Source organism: Coccinella septempunctata, chromosome 7, assembly GCF_907165205.1.
Source record: "Coccinella septempunctata chromosome 7, icCocSept1.1, whole genome shotgun sequence".
In the NCBI taxonomy this organism is placed as follows: domain Eukaryota; kingdom Metazoa; phylum Arthropoda; class Insecta; order Coleoptera; family Coccinellidae; genus Coccinella; species Coccinella septempunctata.
Genome location: NC_058195.1, coordinates 28,763,056 through 28,784,811, shown reverse-complemented (window position 1 = coordinate 28,784,811; position 21,756 = coordinate 28,763,056). Strand labels below are relative to the sequence as shown.

The 21,756-nt window shown below is 36.1% G+C and overlaps 1 protein-coding gene across 1 annotated transcript in view; it reads left to right on the top strand.

The window, feature by feature from the left end:
* Nucleotides 1–1,639: 1,639 nt before the first annotated feature.
* LOC123317204 (protein canopy 4) overlaps nt 1,640–21,756 on the top strand; it is a 37,044-nt gene continuing 16,927 nt past the window's right edge. Inside the window, exons 1-2 of the mRNA XM_044903615.1 lie at nt 1,640–1,975; nt 10,495–10,841. Coding sequence (XP_044759550.1) covers nt 1,867–1,975; nt 10,495–10,841 — 456 coding nt within the window. The 5' untranslated portion in view covers nt 1,640–1,866. The remainder of the gene's footprint in view (nt 1,976–10,494; nt 10,842–21,756) is intronic.

The following is a 21,756-nucleotide window of genomic DNA, read 5'->3' as shown; positions in this document are numbered from 1 at the left end:
TAATAGCAGGGTGTATATCATCTTTAGATATTCTTTTGAAAGGGAGAAATAGCAACTTTTACAATCAACTTTTACAATAAAGCAGGTATAAATAAATGGCAACAAGAAGCAGATCGTAGAACCTGTTCCAGATCTCGGTGCAAGCAGAGGAAAATTTTATTAGGGTTCTATACATATATCTTCAATGATACAGGAAAAAAAAGATAAAAACTATTTGAGTGCACTTCTCTGTTATTATACTTCAAAGTAGTGGTTAATTTTAATGTATCCCCTGTTTTAGACAGTAGTAGGTGAAGGAGTGTGAAGACACAAAAGAGAAGAATTTAATTCTAAATGAAGTTGATAGGAAAAGAGACTTGAAGAGGTCCGTAGAGAAGGAGAAGGAAGATATCAGGAACGAAATTGCGAGTCATTTGAGGAACAGACATTCTCCTACCAAACTTCAAGTCATTAAAAATAATTTAGCTCCGGTTTCACCTACACTCGCAGCTTTAGATTCTAATGATTCCGTACCTTCTACAAGTAGAATTCCACATTATATGAAAATTGTTCCACAAAGATCACTGTTTTCAACCAGAAATGAAAAATCAAAGAAAAAAAAATCATTCTCCTTAATCTGTGTAGAATACAGTACCTGTTTCAATAAACTATTTAAAATTTTCTTTGACGTATCATTGATCCCAATTCCATAGAATCCCTTTCTGAATTAAGGTTTATTGTCAGTTCATTATACCATCCCCTGGAATAAATACTCACAGAAAGATTTAATTCACACGCTGGAAAAATTTTGCTAATGATAATAGGTCGTTATTTTAACCTCAGCGGAAGATGGAGCTTTTCTACTCAACTGAGGAACATAACATATATTTATTCTCATAATTATAACATAAGAATGCTATTTTGTAATTCCAAAGTAGTTGCACATCATTCCTCATTAATACTGATATCTCTGAAAGTGTTTATATTTAACCATGATAACGTATATTATTTAAAATAAAATGTATCCTTTGCCAATCCAATGATGATTGATGAAAGAGAGCCTGAGCCTAATCTTGTTTATCTGCCTATTCCCAGAGACAGAGTTTGTCTCTGCTATTCCTATTATTAAACAACATAAAACTGGAAACGGTTCCAAATATTATTAAACCTTTTAATTTGCCCGCGCTGCGGACCATAGAGATATGATTACAAATATTGGTCGGACACTCTGTGTTCTGGGTTCATTTGTAAGCATAGACATAGAGACATGGACTGTGCCTTCCCTTTATATCTATGCATGAAATACGGTCAAAAAAAGTGACAGAGAGAAAAACACGTCGGGAATGCAGTTGTCTTTTTCTAGAATTTTGATTGGTCTACACTCACCTCTATGTGAACAAAAAAGAGAAAGGTATGTCCCGACGAGCTTTTCTCTCTTTCTAATAAATAGCCAATTTCATGCTGGCATTGCTCAGTCCATGTCTCTATGTCTATGTTTGTAAGGCACAAGAAGTAGACGCTAGTGGCGCACTAATAACCGTTTTATTTGGGAACAGTTCAGGGGCGAGAAGCCCGGAGCTGTACCGGTGCATGAAGCACCAAAAAGAAAGCGCCTATTGTGAAATCAAAGGAGCACAGAAATTTGACATTTTATTTCTGTGTTCCCTAACCCAACCACAAAGAAAGGTTAATTTCAGTTGATTTAATTTGATAAGAGTTATGAGTAGCAATTAATAATGGATTTGTTATCATTTATGATAATATGACTTCTTCCAAAAGTGTACCGAATTTCATATCCATTTGAATTTTAAAGAAAACGACTAGGTACTTTAACAAATTTGTATTCTTTCCGAAGGAAATATCAAAAGAACACTTCAATGAACAAAAATGAATTGTAAAATCTTCGTTCTGTTATTTATATACTGTAGTTTTATGAAGAATTCAGCAGCTGTGTCAGAAGAGGATGAAGGAGTTGTGTATGCCAACAGATGTGAAGGTAAAAAAAGATGTTTTGAATGATTCAACTACAAGTCTCCTGAAGAGACATGCACCAATCTATTTTTCATACTGTACTTTATTCAATAAGAAATCGACGACAAAGTCTATATAAAAACAGCATAACTCATAAGTATTAAAATATTTTAATTATTTTTATAGAAATTGACATAACATTTCAATTAATTTGCGAACTGACATTATTTCTTTTTTTTTTTCATCACTAGGTTAGGAAGTATTTTTATATTAATTTTTTTTTATGTGGTAACAAAAGCTGTTGGTAGAGACTAACCCAGAGTTATCTAGTATACAAGGAACAGTAAACTAAAAACTGAGTTACTTGATGTTCTTTTATTGGCCCAGAACCAATTATAGTAGTTTCTGAATCCTTAGTAAGGAAAGGAAACAACAGCTGGATAAGGCAGGGGTTCCAAGACTGTTCTGGACCACGTCACTTGCATAGGACCATCTCAGAGCCTCCCAGTTTATATACAAAGCAATGACTAGGATTTTCTAGAACCATTCTGAGATCTATAATGGCAGTCTTAGGCCCAGTTTCACAATCATTGGTAACCAGTGGTGGTTTATTAATCACTACCTTTGAGTTAACCCAAGGTTTAAAAAGATGCTCGTTTCAAAACAAAAAAATGAGTGATGGTTTTTTGACTATCGGTTAAAATTTTTTTCTGAGGGTTGGTAATGTTTTTTGTGTACGATAGATCTACTTTTGGGTTATTTATTATTGACATTTCGTATTTCTGTGAAACAAGAACTTAAGAATATAGAAATTGTTATGAGTATGAATAAAACGTATGAGCACCGTACGAATGTTTGATGTTCTGTGCTGATATGAGTTTCATAATTGCCTACAGGTTATTTCTCGTTTGGATTTTTATTTAAGTGAAGCTGAAGCGTTCGTTTTTTCTTGTGCGAAATAAGAAAAAACAGTGCAACTGTGCTGGACCAATAGAAATTATTACTTTATTTAAAAATTCAAACAAAATGGAGTTTTGTATTTATAACTTAAAGTTCCTTAAATAATTTATATCTATCTAGGTGTTTTCCTCAACAATTCTTCAAAAGCCTATTTTTATTGATTATTTGAGTTTGAATTGAGATGCTTTGATCTATTTCAAAAATTCAAATTTCACCACTCTAATTCAACATATTTTCATGATAACTATTCATAAGATTCAGTCTAGTTCTTCTAGTTCTATTATTTGACAATAATTGATCCCCTATAGGGGGCACAGCAACATTTTGATATGAATTCATTGCTTCTTTTTCTCCTCATGAAGGAGTTTGTCCTTTTTTCCTTACAAGATATGTTATGTAAAAAAACTGTGGACTTAATCATCATCATTGCATCTATACTTTTAATATTCTCATTGAAGGAGCCGAGATTCTTCGCTTCCAACTGCTTTCCTTTCCACTGTGTTTCTGAATCTACAGAAGAAATCCCGGTCGACATATTACTCAAAATAATTCTCCTAGCTCCAAATCTTCTGGGCCTCACTGTTTCCTCATCACTATTATAAGTATTCACATCATAATCGTCCACGATAATCGTAAATAATAACTAATAAACACCCAATACATGTGAAACGCTTCCTAACCAGTAATCTCGAAGAAATGCTGACTTGTCTCTGACAGAACTCAAAATATGTTATCTATGCAGAAAAGCATACGCCACGAAACTTCTATGTCCAGGCAACTTATAGTTAACTCATAAAATTTTCGGAGTTAAGTAAACCACAAGTCTACTTTAGGTCAAACGATAAACCACACTTTGTGAAACAGAATTTTTGATTTAACCACTGGTCACTACATAACTTTGGGTTAACCATATATTGTGAAACTGGGCCTTATTGGGACATCACAGACTCAGAGCTCACCTACATTATCTCAGTATCATCTAAGAAACACTCTACAGGCTCTGTCTAGAGAAGGATAAAACCATTGAGCACATCCTCTGTGACTGCCCGGCAGTAGACAGGATCAGACTTGGAGTCTTTGGCTCTCTCAAGCGAGATCTAGAGGAACTCAAGAATCATTCCTCCTCTGACATTATCTCTTTCCTTAGTAAGATGGGACTTGAGAGCGAAGTTTAGCTCTCTGAGCTTGTTTGTGTGCCACAATAGACAATAGATCGCTTTAATTGTGGTGCCAGGTGCCAACAATCTGTATTTGATGTTCACTAGGATGGGTGAGGATGAGCTCCAAAGATAGCTTCTTCATGAGAGTGAACATGAAGTTGGTTTTACAAACGAATTGATTAATAGAAAAGCAATTAGCACTATTTCCATTCATCCAAAGGGGGTAATATGATTTATTTAATTACAAAAAAATATAGAGCAGGTATACAGATTCTTATTTTCACTTGCAGAATATAGAAAACAAGTGTGTCTGTATGTGCAAATGAAATCATGTTATCCAAAAGTATCGTCTTTCTCTGGATTTCGAAGATGTATTTTAAATTGGTATACAAACACTTATGTATACAGATTACCAAAATTCCAGTCTGAACATAGGGATTGCCATGTGAAAAAAGAAGACTCTAGGAATATATGGCAATGAATACAATAATATTGCATTATTATTATTATTGTATTCATTGCCTCCTTGTTTAGGTGTGATCCTACTTCATTATTTTACCGCTGGCATCATTTCTATAGTGAACTGAGCGTGCTCCCAACTTCTCAATTCGTTACACACATGTTGCTTACAATAAGCAAGCCGGCGTACTGAATTACGAGGGAATATACATTGCCAATGTTTTCGTTTGGGTTTCGATTTGGAGGTTTTTGTAACTAGAACAGAGTAAGGTTGGCAGTCATGAAATGTCGTTAATGTCATCACAACTCGACTAATATGATTAACATTATAAAAATGCCTAAAGCGATTGGAAAAAGAGAGAAGCCAGAGTATAAGCATATATCTATTATACCAATATCGATAACACGCGTTCTAGACTACGACAAAAAGTTAAGCCAAATCGTTGGGAGGAATCCACTTGTACGCATGCGCGAATTAGAAGTTCGAAAATGACAATCAAGATATTGGTTAGTTTGTTTTCATATTTGACGTTGAATGAATTCGAATGATGATTTATTTCAAATTCTTGTACACATTTTGAGAAAAATTTTATTCGACGCGAAAGTTAATGAATATTGAATTCATCGAGAATTTATCCGTTTTTTTCAACTTTCAGATAAATCAACGAAAAGAGATCAAACCAAATGAGTGCATCAAAACTATTCACTCAATATTATTATGATTTGTGAAATAATAAGTGCCGAATAGGAATGGTATTGTCTATACTCAGTAAACTCAAGAGTGACATAATAACAATTTCGTTTAATATTACTGTTTCATACCAGTTTCAATATTGCGTGTTTGTGTCAACATCATACTTATCTCACCTCCTGAATTTCCCCTCTTGTAAATCTACTCAATACCCAATAAAAAATATTCTTTGGTCAACATTCAATGTAATATGTAGTTATATTTTATATATAAAAGTACAGAGTGCTCATTAAAAGAGCCATGCTTCAATAGAAGCAATACAATAATCAATTTGGCAATAAGAATATTGCCGGAAGATGAAAAACTTGTAGATACTAGTAACTACAGTTGAGCTTTATATATATAGATGTCGATTTAGATATTTCACTATTTCAGTGCTGAAAAAACAATCATATAAATTGAACTAGAATTATTACCTCAACTCCCAACTGAATTTCAAGACAATAACAGACTTATCTAGATACAATGCAGACAATATACGATAGTGAACAACCTAGAAAAATGTATTCACAGTCCTATACAATTTTGTTGATTCAACATCACTTTTGTTAGTCTCCGCACTCCGCAGGTTTTCTGTGGATTACACATAATATTTCACTTTTGTTATGAATCCGAGCGTCTAGTGTTGCTAAATGATGAAGTTTCAAGAATTTTGACTTCTAGTATGATGAAGTTTCAAGAATTTTGACTCCTAGTTATTAGAAATCAACGAAGAAATACAAATTATACTACGTAATGCAAACCTGAGTTTGAACCTGATTCAAACCAATATCAACATATTGATAGGTTAAGGTCGAAAATATTCGAATGGTTGTGAAGTAAAATCATTTCATTCCTATCAATTCATAAAACCATGTATCAGAAAGAGACAGAACTAATCAGGTATTTTTATTCTTAATATTTCTGCCACGGGCTGGCTTCAATTATTGAGGTCCCATTATCGATATAGAATATAATAGATATATGAGTATAAGGAACTGAGTGCTATCATTGAGTATTAACTCAAAGGTGTGAATGCTTGAGAGCTGCTCATTCAAAAAGTTTATATGTAAACACAGAATTCCATGCAGTGGCAAAATTACAGGATGGTTTTTTCTGTGTATTTCCTATGGGATTTGATTAACTTGGTTCCTGTGTTTTTTAGTGGAATCTGGAATCTTACTTCCTGGGAATGATGGTAGGATAGATGAGCCTGAAAAAAGCTGTGTTATCATAATGAGTATTTGTCAATATGTTGTCGACGCCAGTAATTCAGCCATATTATTGCATTGAATAAGTATATGTTAATAATTGCACTGGTTTCTTAGGAAGTTCTTTAATCATTTTTTTGATGTTACCATGTACTTCTCTCACTTTGAATGGTTACAAGTTCTAGAGCGAGTGACGCAGGTAGTTTGCCAAATGTGTGCTTGTACTCCGCAGCTTTCGATGAGGCTTCGGTTTTCCGAGTTCGAGATAAGATATCGACAGATATCGATTGAAATTCAATCTGGGAGGATTCTGCATTTTTTGAAACTTATTAGGGTTTTCACTCCCAATCTCTGGAACAAAATCAATCAGTGCAAGAATATACGCATTTGCACATCGTTTATTTCAATTTTTTAATTGATTTTGTTCCAGAGATTGGGATTGAAAACCCTAAAAAGTTTCAGAAAATAGGATATTGACGTTAAAGTTACTGACTGTGGAGAAGTTTGCTCCTTCTTTCAAAAGATTCTGGAATTTATTTTCGAGCTTCTCTAAGCAGAGTTCTAAATTTGATAGAGAGCTTGTGTCTGGCCAGTACACGCATAAGGGAGATTGTTGCGAAGTTGAACGAAGCTCAGCGTTTTCAATGCTAAATGATGAGCTACGTCACTCGATTCGTAGCTTGTCGATTATATTAGCATTGAAAACTCTCAACTTCGCATTCGGTGGCCGATCTCCCTAAGATTATGATTTGAGTTGAATTCTTTCTAAGTTGTATTGCAGAGAATTTCAAAATACCCACTTCACTTATAGTTGGAGAGCCCAAGAGGGAAATTTGAGGTTTACTCGAGCGCGTCAGATTAATATAAGGGGATATACCATGGACACTGTAGAGCACCTCTACCAAAAATTAGACCACTATACAGGGTGTTTCAGTGGTAAATGAACATACAGTAACCTGAGCTAGAGCTACCCTAGGCGAGTCCAAAAAACCCATATATGATAGGTCTACATAATTCCATAACCGAGATACAGGGTGCTTCATGTATTCACCTAAAATTTCAATTTCTCATAACTTTTGAACCAACCAGTATAGTCGGTTGATATTTGGAATATATGATTCACTTGCACATGTCGATAGATTTACATTTAAATTTCCAAAAAATTCCAGGTCCGTAATTTAAAAATATGGGACATCTCTCAAGCTGGGATTCAACACCCTGTATAACAAAATTTTTTGATATGATGGAGATATTACAGAGAAGAGAATTTTCAATGAGATTCAGTAGATTTCATTGTCCCGCACATAATTTTGCTCAAAGGAAACACCCGGGAAAGCGAAGTGAGAAATGTTTTCTTTGCTTATTTTGGTTACAAATCTAAGACAATCTGTTCTGTCATCAATATCAACCGACTATACTGGTTGGTTCAAAAGTTATGAGAAATTCGAATTTTAGATGAATACATGAAGCACCCTGTATGTCGGTTATGGAATTGATTAGACTTATCTAATATGGGGTTTTTGGACTCGCCTAGGGTAGTTCTAGCTCAGGTTACCGTATGTTCATTTAACAATGAAACACCCCTTATAGGAGAGAATGTCAGCCTGTCAGAATAGTGAAAAAACGATCGTTGTACATACGCGAGCTTGTCGAATTGAGATATATGTGGTTAATTACATGTTGAAAATTATGAATTCTCTTAAAGTTACAATTTTAGCTTGACGATAATGATCGTGTTCGGAATGATGTTGCCCAACGCGCTCTTTAACGGTCCGACAACCAATAGTACAACCATTTCAGACGTCGGACGCACACCGGGCGATGATTCTGAACGCTACCAATGTTTGGGAGGGCGCCAAAAAAACATCACGTACATATTCTCGAGCGCGGTGGCTTTTTTTCAATTTTGAAGCTAATGATTAAAGAATAAGCAAGCTGAAAGTGTTAAAATTGGCCATAAAGGTTTTTTTTTATTATCTCGTCTCCTGGGGCTGATTCTCAAATGTCTACTGGATAAGTCTCGACACTACGAAATGCCCAATGGAAATCTACCGATTGCTGCTTTCGTTCGACAATAACCCGTAGACATGTGATAATGGGGCCCTTGGGCTGAAAATCGTTTTCGCATTCATTGTAGAGCACTGTAGTAGAGCATACATTTTCTACAAATGCCCACACGTTTTTGAGATATATGGCAATTAATGAACATTAACCTGGGATTCTCCATTTCTATCGGAAGTATCGAACTGTTCAACAAATGCATCTCAATTCGAAATCTGTGTGATTTCAAGATTTGGTTCGGATTGATCTAACGGTTTTTAAGAAATTGATTCATACTCTGTCTAATCGACTATTGTGATCTCCATTCAGTCTATTCTTACACAAGACTCCCCAAAATAGCCCTATATGGCGAATTCACTGAGGGAGCCCAGAAACCAGGAGGCCAGTATAAGCGGTTTAAGGATAAACTACATCAATCCCTAAAATCAATTAATGCCAATCATAACTGGGAACAACTAGCGTTGGACAGGTCACAGTGGAGGTCTTTGGTACACAGTTACAATGGAGAGTCGAGAAGGATACAGCGGCGGCCAGATCTGGTTGGTGACTATCCATGCCCTGAGTGTGGAAGGATCTGCAGGTCACGGTTGGGTCTCTTTAGTCACAGGAGGGCACACAGTCGCAACTAGCCCTAAGAAATTAGAAGTCTGTTCGCAATTTATTTTTTGTTCTTCTTCTTTTTGTAGATTTATTCCCGGTAACGGGATACAGCAATGGAATGGAATGGAAAATATCGAACTGAAATTCAACATTCGCATTCCAATTCGAAGGGATTCCCAGAGCTTCTGGGGGCGACATGCTGGGTGCCCAATAGAGAGCACAAGAATAGATTATTCCCCCCAAATCTAATAATCCTGAAGAACCTCAAAATACACCTTCTCTGTAAATAACTAGGGGCGATATTCTGAGGGCCCCATGGTCAACACAACTATTGAGTTTCAAATTGTAAGGTTATGTCGTCAAGTGAGACAGAACTCTTTATTTATCTACTGATCTATCGGCTTTCACTGAATCTATCAAGATGCAAATGGGTGAAAAAAAATGTGCCACGCAGATGAGAATTTCTCATAGAAAAATTTACGAAATACGCAGATCTAGCTTTTCAGATAAAGTAGCTCCACAAACTGAAGCCCCCCCATAAGTGTGCTTTCTTTGGCGATTCCAGTTGTTGGTCTGGTGGAAGAGCACTTAGTTATGAACAGTAAGAAAGTAGGTCCTCATCGATTCATAACATCAGCTGCCCAAAAAAGCAGGTTATACTGGCCAGAGTTCTGATTGTAAGAGTGTTCTTACATGGTCCGTTGTAGGACTCCACCTTGGGGGCTAAGTTCCCGGTAGTTATTCTGAATAAGCCCGTCTTGAGACGGTGTTTGGAAAAACAAAGATTAGGGTGGGATTCCACTTTTCGTGAGCTTTCCAATGAGCCCACACATGGTATATGGTATATTCCATTTGGAAAACGGAAGTTGGATAGGGTTGCGGCTAAGGAGTTGGAGAAAAACATTCAATTTTATCGCCAGAAAACGAGAGTAATTAAAAATCCAATGACGGGTTTCAGAGTTTCCTCAAAATTGAGTAATTGGTAAAAGAAATATTTATTTTATTCCAGACTTATGCCGAACCCTGTACATAATATCTCTATGGTCAGAGGCTCCTGTCTGTGATATTGAATATGCAGTTTGATATACCACTGAATAATGGCTCATAAATAATTAATGAGAATGAGTGTTTGACAGAAAATCAGTGGATAATGGCTTGATAATCGCAAGTGTTTTCCGGATACCATAATGCTTAAGGAAACATATAGATTATGATCATTTCATGCTTCCATGGTGGATAAATATTATTATCAAATTATTTTAATACGCCCATTTCTCGTATTTCTCGTTTATTCGAAATACAAAATTGTTTTTTTTTCCTTAATTTTTAGCCATTTTCTACTAATTTTCAATTTTCTTCACAGTTTGCAAGATATTATCAATAGAGTTGGAAACCAAACTAGATGAAACGGGAAGAATAAATGATGTGATCGAAACAGGATATGCTGTGGACGATGTGAAGCCAAAAATTAAAAAAGAATACAAAAAATCAGAGCTAAGACTGATCGAGACTTTAGACGGAATATGTGAGCGTATATTGAATTACAATATTCATAAAGAACGCAAAGACAGTACAAGATTCGCCAAAGGAATGAGTGAAACTTTCAGAACTTTACATGGATTGGTGGATAAAGGAGTTAAAGTTGATCTAGGAATTCCCTACGAACTTTGGGATAAACCTTCTGCAGAAGTTACTAATATGAAAACTCAGGTGAGACATCGATGTGATTTCGTTATTCTTTTTGTATTTAAGTCGTCGGGTATCACCAATAGACCCAATGGTTTTGCCAGAGGGGAGGCAGCAGCCTCCCCCCCTCGGCTCTCGAAAATCTTGTTACATTTTTCCATTCAAAATAATGAAAACTTGGTTGTGATGGATTTTTTGGTTATAGTTTCAATATTTCCATAAATTGAATGGGAAAAAGTATGTGCTGCGTACAATATTGACCAATAAATCATATAACGTGTTGCGTATGCGCGAAACGCGGTGGTACTGAAAGCTCAAAAGTAAATCTTTCACAGATATCGTTGAAGGTTTGGAGAAGCTTTATGTAGAAGGAAATTACTCGACGAGAAAGTCAGCTTACCAATTGTATTCTTGTGTTATAAAGTCAGCTTTTATTGTAGCTCTTGTTACTCGTATAATAGCAAAATATTCTGCTATAATTCACGTTGACTGTCCCCATTCTAATTTTTTTTTCACCCCCCACGTCCAACACATTTATCCAAAGAGAAGGGTTACTTTTGAGTGATAAAATATATATTCTATGAAAAAATTAATTCTGCAGCCATTTAAGGAAGTGTTCTTGTTGAAAATCTTCAAGTCTAATGGAAGGCTTGATGCTGACGTTTCCTGAATCACGTGTGTTAATTATGATTAAGGTTATCAATGCATATTTCTACAAGACGTTCAGCCCATATGAACCGACCATACTGCAGCGTTCATGAAAAGTAACCATATTTATCTTCAACGTTAAATGAATCAATGAATCACATACGACTCATGGACTCCTGGCGAAAATCTTTATGTATCATATGTGATTCATGGGACAGTCAACGTGTTAAAACCAGTGGTAAACGCTCTCCAGGCAAAAAGCATGGATTTAGTCAAAGTTGGACAAGATATTGAAGTAATTAGTCAGGTATTGGAAAAAAAAAGTCTGCAGTCGAATCGAATAGTTGAAGAAATACTTCGGAAAGCGAGAGACTCTGCTTTTGAACTGCGAACGGATATCACAGTTCCACGAGTTATTGGCAGGCAAACACATAGAAGTAATCCACCATCTGAAACTGAGAGCGACTATTGGAAACGCTTAGTGGTATATCATATTTGGACTCAATGATATCTTTACTGAAAAGCAGATTCACTGAGAAGCACGGTGCACCTTTCAGTCTGTCAAAACTGCCCCATTAAATATGCTTAAATTAAATTGTACTTAACTGAGGAAAATAGCTTATTTCTTCATCGAATTTTATGACCTTGAGGAAATAGAAGCAGAATTGGAATTCTGGTACAACATCTGGAGTAATAGAACACTAAGTGATGCTCAGCTAGCTGATACAACTGTAGTAGACATTTCTGACAACACTGACTTGTTTTTTTCCGCTTCCAGATTTGTCGGTGCAGCTTTTGAATTTGATTGCTCCAGCAATAACAAAGCAAAATCCTTCATAGAATATTCAGCCAGTTTATAGTTAAACAATACGGGATACTTTCATACTTTTCAATTTCCAGTACTAACACCACGTGTATATCTCTTTCCGGCATTTTGTTTCCTTCAAGTAAGCGCGTTAAATGTCGAGCGTCGACTGGACAAGCATACCAAGATGCAGTAAACCGAAACGATCCCTTCCCGCTACCGCTCATACCGAGCCAGTTAGCAAACGCTCATTGAAATATAGGCGCTCGGTAAGCTTTCGGTACCGAGCATACCGATACCATACCGTTGATGCACCGACAAATCATGAATCTGCTTGATTCATTGGAATTTTGTTAAGATTGAGAGAAAAGACATAGAAAAGGAAATTGCGAAAAAAATTTCTCATAATCCCAGGAGAATACTACCAGTATGAAACTTAAATTCGGTTTGCTGGTTCCTATTAATATCAATCGTAGATTGACCCCCCCCCCCAGATGAAATCCTGCTTACGCCCTTGAATAGACCAATTAACTAAAGGGTGTTTCAAATTGCGCGTTTTTTTTAAGAATAAATAAAATATAGATGGCGCACCGAATTCGTCTAGGTATTTTGACATTTAAAATGTATGATGTACGACATTTATAAAAATGGCTTCATACACGATACAACGACGAGTTCAAATTGTTGAATTATTTCATGAAAATCAGCGTTCTGTGAAAAGTGTTTTTGGAAAATTACGTGAATTTTATGGTTTACATAATCGTCCATCTGAAAGCACTGTTGGTCGAATAATTAAAAAATTTCAAGAGACCGGTTCGGTGATAATCGAATTTTTATGGCCTGAATTAATGAATATTGATAAAGAGGACATTTGTTTTCAACAGGATGGCGCTACACTTCACTTTGCAAATGACACAGTTGATTTATTGAAACAATAATTTCCTGGACGAATAATCTCCAGGAACGCTGATTTCAATTGGCCACCAAGGTTATGCGAATAGCCAGGTCTATAAGAATAATCCACAATCGATTCCTGAACTAAAGAATGAAATTGTTCGTGTCATTAGTAAGTTAGAGCCTTAATTATGTCAAAATTTCATTGAAAATTTGAAGAAAAGAATAGACGTCCGTAGAGCTGAAAGAGGAGGCCATTTGGCAGATATTATTTTTCGTTCATAAATGTCATAACTATAACTGATACTTCAATTACCAATAGAAAGTTTTTGAAAACGAATGCAAATTATGTGTTTTATTTATTAAAAAAAAAACCGCGAAATTCGAAACACCCTTTACATATGTACTGTCAAAAAAAATTAAAGTTCCTGTTTGGGCAAAACGCAAATTTCAGGCAAAATTGTATTCGTCGACCGACTTTTCTATTTTATTGATCGTACATCAAAGATTATAGAGTAGGAAGATAGGAAACGCCCTCATATCGCTATTACTAAAAACCGACTACATTTTGGCCAGTGAAAACACATTTGACAATCAGATGGCGCTGAAAACGTATTGTCAATACAGAAAAACTGAGAATAACAGTATTCTGTTTTATAATTGAGGGGCGCGAAATTCGAATTCTATTCCTTGTATGGAATTTCAATATTGACCTTGTTGAGACCAGGAAACAAACATCCTGAGCGACAAAACAAAAGGATGGTTTTGTTTTGTGACCAGGATGTTAGTTTTCATCTGAACTTTGTTTGGAATCAATTGGTATCAATGAAATACGCTGTTGGATTTGATAAATTTTTATTTGCAATCTATAAAAAATTTACAAAAATTTGAAATTATGAACAACGAATAGAACATTAGCTTTGACTAGGACATAAGATATATGGTTATCTGCTATAGGTACGTCAAAGCTGTGAAAAAGTTTTGAATTAATAAACTTAGTTCAATTTGTACTATTCATATCAGAAATATTCAATATATCATCATAGCATACACATTTCAGTTACTTACATATTATTTACAGAATTTTCAGAACCTCAACTAAAAAAAAAACTTCACTGAGGTATACAAGACCTGTATATTAGCCCGTCAGTAGAGTTTCTTTATAATTTCTTTATGATATGGTCTCTTCTCAGCATGGTGTTTCATGAATTCTGAAAACATCAACATTATATATATTTTCATGTTATCGAGTGAGATTATTTATTCAGAGAAAGGTCAACTCATATTGTTTAATAATTATATAAATTACATTATATTCTGACAAGGATTTTCTAGCTTTTTGCTTCTTATTATAATAGAAGGTTTTTAAATCTTCCATTGTTCTAATTCCACTTGTGGCGACAGTATTATATGCAGTGTGATAGACTTTTCGTACTCTGGCAGCTCCTTACGGTTGCTCGGGCGCCAGTGGGGCAATCAGTCAAACCCCACGTCTCTCACAGAATCCCCAAAGAATTGGAGAGCCCGGGTAGACTTGAGTATCAGTGGAGAAGGGTATCGATGAAGACTAGGGCGGTAGCGTCTTCCAAGTGTCTGCTTTTCAACGGTCTTTAGGCGTCAGAAAGAGTACTTACCTCTTCTAACTAAACTCTTAGATGAAACTGATTTAATAAATAGACTCTCACTGGCAAAATAATTGGCAACAAAAATAAATGTTCAACTATTTATTTCTATTAAAATAAACTGTACACAAAAGAGAATATACAGGTAGACTAAATCGTGGACGTCAACGGCTGTGTCTGGTCGGCGCAGGACGGCTGGCAAAATTTCACTTCAGGAAAATGGACGGTTTCGGAAATATCCGGAAGTAAGTCAAGTCTCAACTAAACTAAGTGCAAAGAAACATGCACGGTTTCGGAAAAATATACGGAAGTAAGTCAAGTCTCAATTAGACTAAGTACAAAGAAACATGCACGGTTTCGGAAAAATATACGGAAGTAAGTCAAGTTTCAATTAAACTAAGTGCAAAGAAACATGCACGGTGTCGGAAAAATATACGGAAGTAAGTCAAGCCTCAATTAAACTAAGTGTAGAGAAACATGCACGGTTTCGGAAAAATATTTCAACTAAGGCAAGACACAACTGAATGAAAAGTACGAACGGTTTTAAAAATAATAAACGGAATTCAGTCAGGTCAAAATTTAAAAACACCAGTTCACCGGGGTACGCCCTCTATCTCTGTCTCGGTGGTTTGTCTATGATCCAGTGTCCTTCGGTCTCTCTCTCTCTCTCGGTGACCTCAAGCAGGCTGACTGTCAAACAGCGGCCACAGAGTCCGGCGGTGAGGGTATTTGACGGTTATGGAATCCCAACTCTATGCTCGGCGAATCTAACCTATAACTATAATTCAAACGGTTGGAAATCGGAATGAAACGGTCAAATATTCAGGAATCGGAAAAATCAGGGGGGCCCAACGTCCTCCTGGGACCCAAATGCTACCCTACGGTAACGGAAAGCTATATACAGCAGGAAATGGTTAGCTCACGGTTTTCAGCCGAGCACAAGTCTAGAGAGAATATTATTCCATAAAGGTGCAATGAAGCGGTAATAATTTCAAATATCACTTGCCTTAGAAATTCCTTTGTGTCTCGTAAGTACGGTTTTCACTTGACAATCACCTCACTCATTCAACTCTCAACAACGATTCATACTGATCTTGACCTTCAGCGACGGAACTCGAAGAAGTAGGTACCCCGGAAAATTGTCCCCACCATGGGTAACTCAGTCCCCCATTGGATAAACTCAAATTGTTCGGTAAATCAACGGGCTCGGAAAGAGACAGAAACAATTGAAGAGAAGGAAAAACGGAACAAGTTGAAAGACCTTTTTCGAGTCAGAAAAAGTACGGTTCAACGGAAAGAATTCTAAAATATATGAATTCTGAAAACAAGATATATTCGGTCTCCGCTACAAATATGGGACTGGTCGGTGGAAAACAATGACATGAAATCAATCGGTAAATCCCCCCTATGATAATTTAACGGTTCTCTTCCGAAATACTTCGATTGTCAGGTCCTATTAAGAAAGTATCGGTAGAGAAATTTCCTTTTCGTGGCGAGGTGAAATCTGCCTCGTCACAGCAGTATATATTTTCTTCCATGCTTTTTTTTTGCGGGCAAAAATAAAGTGCCTGTCCTCGTATCTTCTATATTAGACTGATACCTGCGAAGTAAAATATTCTGTAAACATTAGTTTATTCTGTAAACATTAGTTTACAGAATTAGATATCTTTTCTGAATCAACACTGAAACATGATAACATCAATGAATGGAATTAATGAATCAAATCATATTATGATGGGATAGGTACTTACTGTTGAAAGAGATCTAATGATTTACTCTTTTCTTCGGCGGTGTAGTTGCAACCTCTTTTTCTTTTCGTAGCAATCATATTATATAAATTCTACATTACAACACCGCCAACAGAACTGACACGAAAAATTCATTAGGTTCATAACATAGATATGATTTTTGCATTTTCCAAGATTTTATTAGTTACACTATGGTTTGTACACTAGAAATGCCATTTCTCGGGAGAAATGTCATAATTCTTTCAATGAATTCATTACCGAAACATTAACTAATGGAACGAAAATTATTGAAAAATTAAGTTCTTGCAACAGGCATTGAAATAATGAAAACATCAAATTTAAGGCACTATTAATTAATGCTGATTTAATGGACTCCTTCTTGCAACTGAGTGTTAGGGCCTTAAAAACACATTATAAACACAGATGGCACTCACATCACTTTGGTCGTACAGTGATTCTAACGAGACAGTGGCAACAATTGTGGTCTCGTTTTCGTCGTTTTAGCAAGAATATGGCGGATTTGGTCACGTGACGTGACATGAGCCAATCCTCATTCCGAATTAGAGATCATAGCATTGAAATATGTGCTTCTAAGCCGCCATATTCTTGCTAAATTTTCAATTGTCGCCACTGTGTTTGATAGAGTCACTGTATTTAGTCGCTTCGTTTCCTATCTTTCTACTCTATAATCTTTGACGTACATAAGATTTCTATGGTGTAATCACTGATTCGATTTTGTTTCACGTCTAGTCGAGATATGGGATCAGTTTCGATTTTCCTACTGAAGGTAGCGCTTTTCAGAAATTGACAGTATATTGTCAATTGATACTTAAAATAATTTGAATACATTTCTACGACTTACGAATTTGTCGTATTTATAAGCAATTACTGGTGTGTGAAAATGTACTAGTTTCGAGAAAGAGGGTAGAACTTCCATTCCTTCAGCATGACGTTCAGTTTGCTTTGTGAATAATCAAGACCTACAGCTTCAGAATTCGTTGTTGTTGAACTATCACCCTTTGTTGTTGGAAATTAAGGCAAAAGTTGCAAAACCAAATCTCAAATGAACGGATGGGACGGATACAGCTGACATTTTCATAGCAACTTCAGCAATATTCATCTCAAGGCACTGTATTTCATATACGTTCTGGAATTGTAAGCATAAATACAAGGTGGGCCAAAAGAAGTCATCCGATGTTCGGATCTCATTTTTTTTTGTAAAAGAAAAACTTCGATTTTGTTTTTCGATTATGTCCATATGGGCGCCGTCACAATTGGTTGCATTACGGGCTTACAATTCCAATACGTATATGCAATACAGTGCCTTGGGATAAATATTGCTGAAGTTGCTATAAGAATGTAAGCTGTATCCGTCAGATCCGTTCATTTGAGATTTGGTTTTGCCACTTTTGCAATAAACTTCGGACAAAATACTCAGATGAAAACATGTAACTGATCAAAACATAAGCATTAGCATCATCCATAGCCGGCACGAAATTCCTTGCTGAAATGATAGTTTGCATCTTGCAAGAAATTTTGCCAATTTCCAATTCCGTGCTAGACTTGAATTTCATTATGAAGGGTAACAGAGAACGCCATCTGCTTAACTTCCGGTCCGCGAATTGATTCTGAATGCAGCTTAATGGCTTCTTCGTCTTTTGGATCTGAATAAACATAAGTGAGTGGATGGCTGTTCACTGTATTGTAACGGGTTAAGTTTGCAAGGGTTTAATCTCGAGTGCCTATTCTTTCAATAGGGAGAAATAGCAAACCCACCCGAATACCCACTAGTCGGAGACAGAGTTCGGGGTTATCTAAGGTGGTAGCAATAACAAGTACTTTAAAACCGAATTTATTACAATACATTTATTCTACAGTGAACCATCAATGATCTCCAAGTCAAGAAATATATGTATACATATAGCCGATGGCCAAGTTCAACATGAGGAAAACAGAAATAAAACAATCAAATTCTCACTGCTGTCAGTAATTCAAAATTAACACATTGAAATTAATGAATTAAACAATATTAAAATTAATCAGATTCAGTCGAAATAGGTATTAAAGAAAGAAAGTAATCAATAGTGATTACTTCGATTCATTCTGAGTCAATAAGGGATGTACGAGGTTTCACAAAATTTACAGTAACCGGTGGTCTCAGAAACATCTAAGTCCCTGTAATCGGTCAATTCAGCGATGGGTTTGATCTCGAGCACTCAGTGATTTGCAGTTTACAGGCCAATCAGAATTGAAAATACTCAATTAAACAGGACGGAGTTGATTCAGATGAAACACAATGCAACAATACACGGACATGGTCTTGGTTCACCAAAGAGCCAGGCGACAGAAGTTCGCTTTACACAGGAAAATGAACAATAGGGGATAGCACACTTAGACAAATAAAGAATGCAACTTTGAATCACCAAGAATGCGGTATCAAGGAAAGACGGTTTCCTCCGGTACGGTCACACCACTGATGTAAATCAAAAGTTGAATAAAGAACTACGAATGACTTCCGAATAAAGAATAATGAATGAAATGACAAATAAAGAATGGATGACGTTCGTCTGGTGGTGCGGTCCTATTTATCAACCTTCCAACATGTGAACGGTCATGTGACCAAAAATGCATCCAAAAATTCGGTATTCTCGAATATTCTCCCCAGAAAAAATATTCTCGGTGGCGGATATCTCTTTATCGGTAAAAGAAACTGTCGTTATCTGCAATCTACGTTGTTTTAGGGTGATCGGCCACCGAATGCGAAGTTGAGCGAAGCTCAGCGTTTTCAATGCTAAATGACAACCTACGTCACTCGATTCGTAGCTTGTCGGTTATGTTAGCATTGAAAACGATCAGCTTTGCTCAACTTCGCATTCGGTGGCCGGTCTCCCTTATGCTGAATCCATCAAATCAACGGTGTTTTTATGGACGGAAAACAACGCCGAATGCAGAAAGACACTTTTTCTTTGTTTTGGATTATTACGGCGGATTGCTGATTTTTCAGGATTCTGAAAAATATTTCTAGAATGAAATAATATTCTACGTACTATCAAAACTAAAAGTGAAATTTCCATCAGACGGCGTTGCATTGTTTCATCCAGAATAATTGAAGAAAACGGACATCTAAAACTTTGCTAAAAAAAAATCAAGTATCGTTACAGTATACTCTACTTCGACCAACAATGTCGAAGTACTTCTTCTTTGGGGCTCTGATGAATTAAATCAGTTCTTAAAGCATCCTTAACTGATCTTATTATCCGTTCCCACACTCCTCCCATGTGACTTGCTGCAGAAACCCACGTTTCTGAACCATTGAATATATCTTATGAAACAAAACCGTTACACTTGGATCGAATCAATTTCTTGCAAAGCTTCCCTCATCTCTTTTTCGGCCCCACACAAATTTGTCCCATTATCAGAATGAATTTCAGTGGAACTACCTCTTCTACAGATAAACCGTCGAATTGACAAAATCGCGGAATCAGTTGGGAGCGAAGAAGCCAATTCGAGATGAATCGCTCGAGTAGACATGCAACTGAAAATGACTCCATATCTTTTCTCCTTTCTTCTGTCGATGGTTATTGTTATGGCTGTGACTAGAGTCCCGACTCGGGACCCGTGTCCAGTCCCGACTGAAGAGATCGAATGACGTCATTACAAAACAAGTGTCTTGCCCTTACTCGGGATCCTTGTCCAGTCCCGACCTAGTAAAAGTGTTTTGAGGTTATGTTCGCAAATTGAATAATATTTATCACACGCAGTTTGTAGTTCTGAATAATATTCACACAATTGATTATTACTCGAATTAATAGTGGTAATTTCAGGAAGGAAATGTATTCGTAAGTATGCCTGTACTTTTATATTCTCGATCCGAACTATTTCTTATGAATTTGTAGGTTGGAAATTGGCAAGAAATTCAGCACTTATAATGACGTAAAAAATTTCATACAAGAATATGAAAATAGTACATATACAAAGTTTTGGAAACGTGATGCTAAACTTATTTCATCAAATTACACCAAACGTTCTATTAAAAGCGATCTGTTATACTCTTATCTTAAATATTCATGCATTCATGGAGGGCAGCAATTTCGACCAAAAGGTAAGAAGCTAAGAGATACAAAAACATTCAAAAAAGAAGACCTGTGTCCGGCATTCATTTCACTCAGTCCAGATATTAGAGGCGACTCATTAGAAATAATAAAATTCAATGATAAACATAATCACGAGAGGAATAGAGAAACTTTTTCATTTTTGCCCCAACAGAGGCAGTTGCCTGGTGATGCAAAAGAAACCGCTAAGCAACTATTAAGTCTCAGAGCAGATAGAAAATTAGTGCGGCAAAATTTACAGCAAATAACAGGAAAACATATAACGCTAAAGGATTTATCAAATCTTCAAAGAACCGCGGTTAAGGGGAATAGTTTAGTAAAATGTATAGATTTCCTTCAGGAAAAAAATGCCGAAACAGCTCTCTTCAAAGATAGTGATGACAATTTCAAAGGTTTATTCATGCAGACCCCACAGATGAAAAGTACCATGGCAGCGTTTCCGGAATTTTTGGCTATTGATGCGACTTATAAACTGTTGAATATTGGAATTCCTCTCTTCTTAATAATCATCGAAGATGGAAATTGTCAGAGTGAAATTGTAGCAATATGTTTGTTGGTGACAGAAGACAGGGAAAGTTTCGAATGGTTCCTCAGCACTTTCAAATCGAGAAACAGTTCCTGGGTTGATACGAAATGTATAATGACAGATAAAGATCTGCTAGAACGCGATGTCATCCGTAGCATGTTTCCAAATGCAAACTTGATAATCTGCATTTTCCACGTAATGAGAATATTTAGCCGAGAAATAACATGTGAGAAAATGGGTATTACTTCATTGCAGCGAAAAAAATGTCTAGAAATCCTACAACAGCTTATTTATTCAAAAAATGAATTCGAGTATGAGAACTTATGCCAAATTTTGAAAGATACGGGTTATACAAAAGTTTATGATTACTTTGAAAAGAACTGGCTTCATATTAAAAATCAATGGTCTATTAATGGGAAATATTTGAGGGGATCTTTCCTTAATACTACTAATAATAGATTAGAGAGCTTAAACTCAAAGTTGAAGCAGGTCATTAGAAAAAATAGTAGTTTGGAGGATTTTGTTGAGTCTCTTTTCGTAATTATCCAGTCACTTGAAATTGAAAGAGATTATAAAGCAATTTA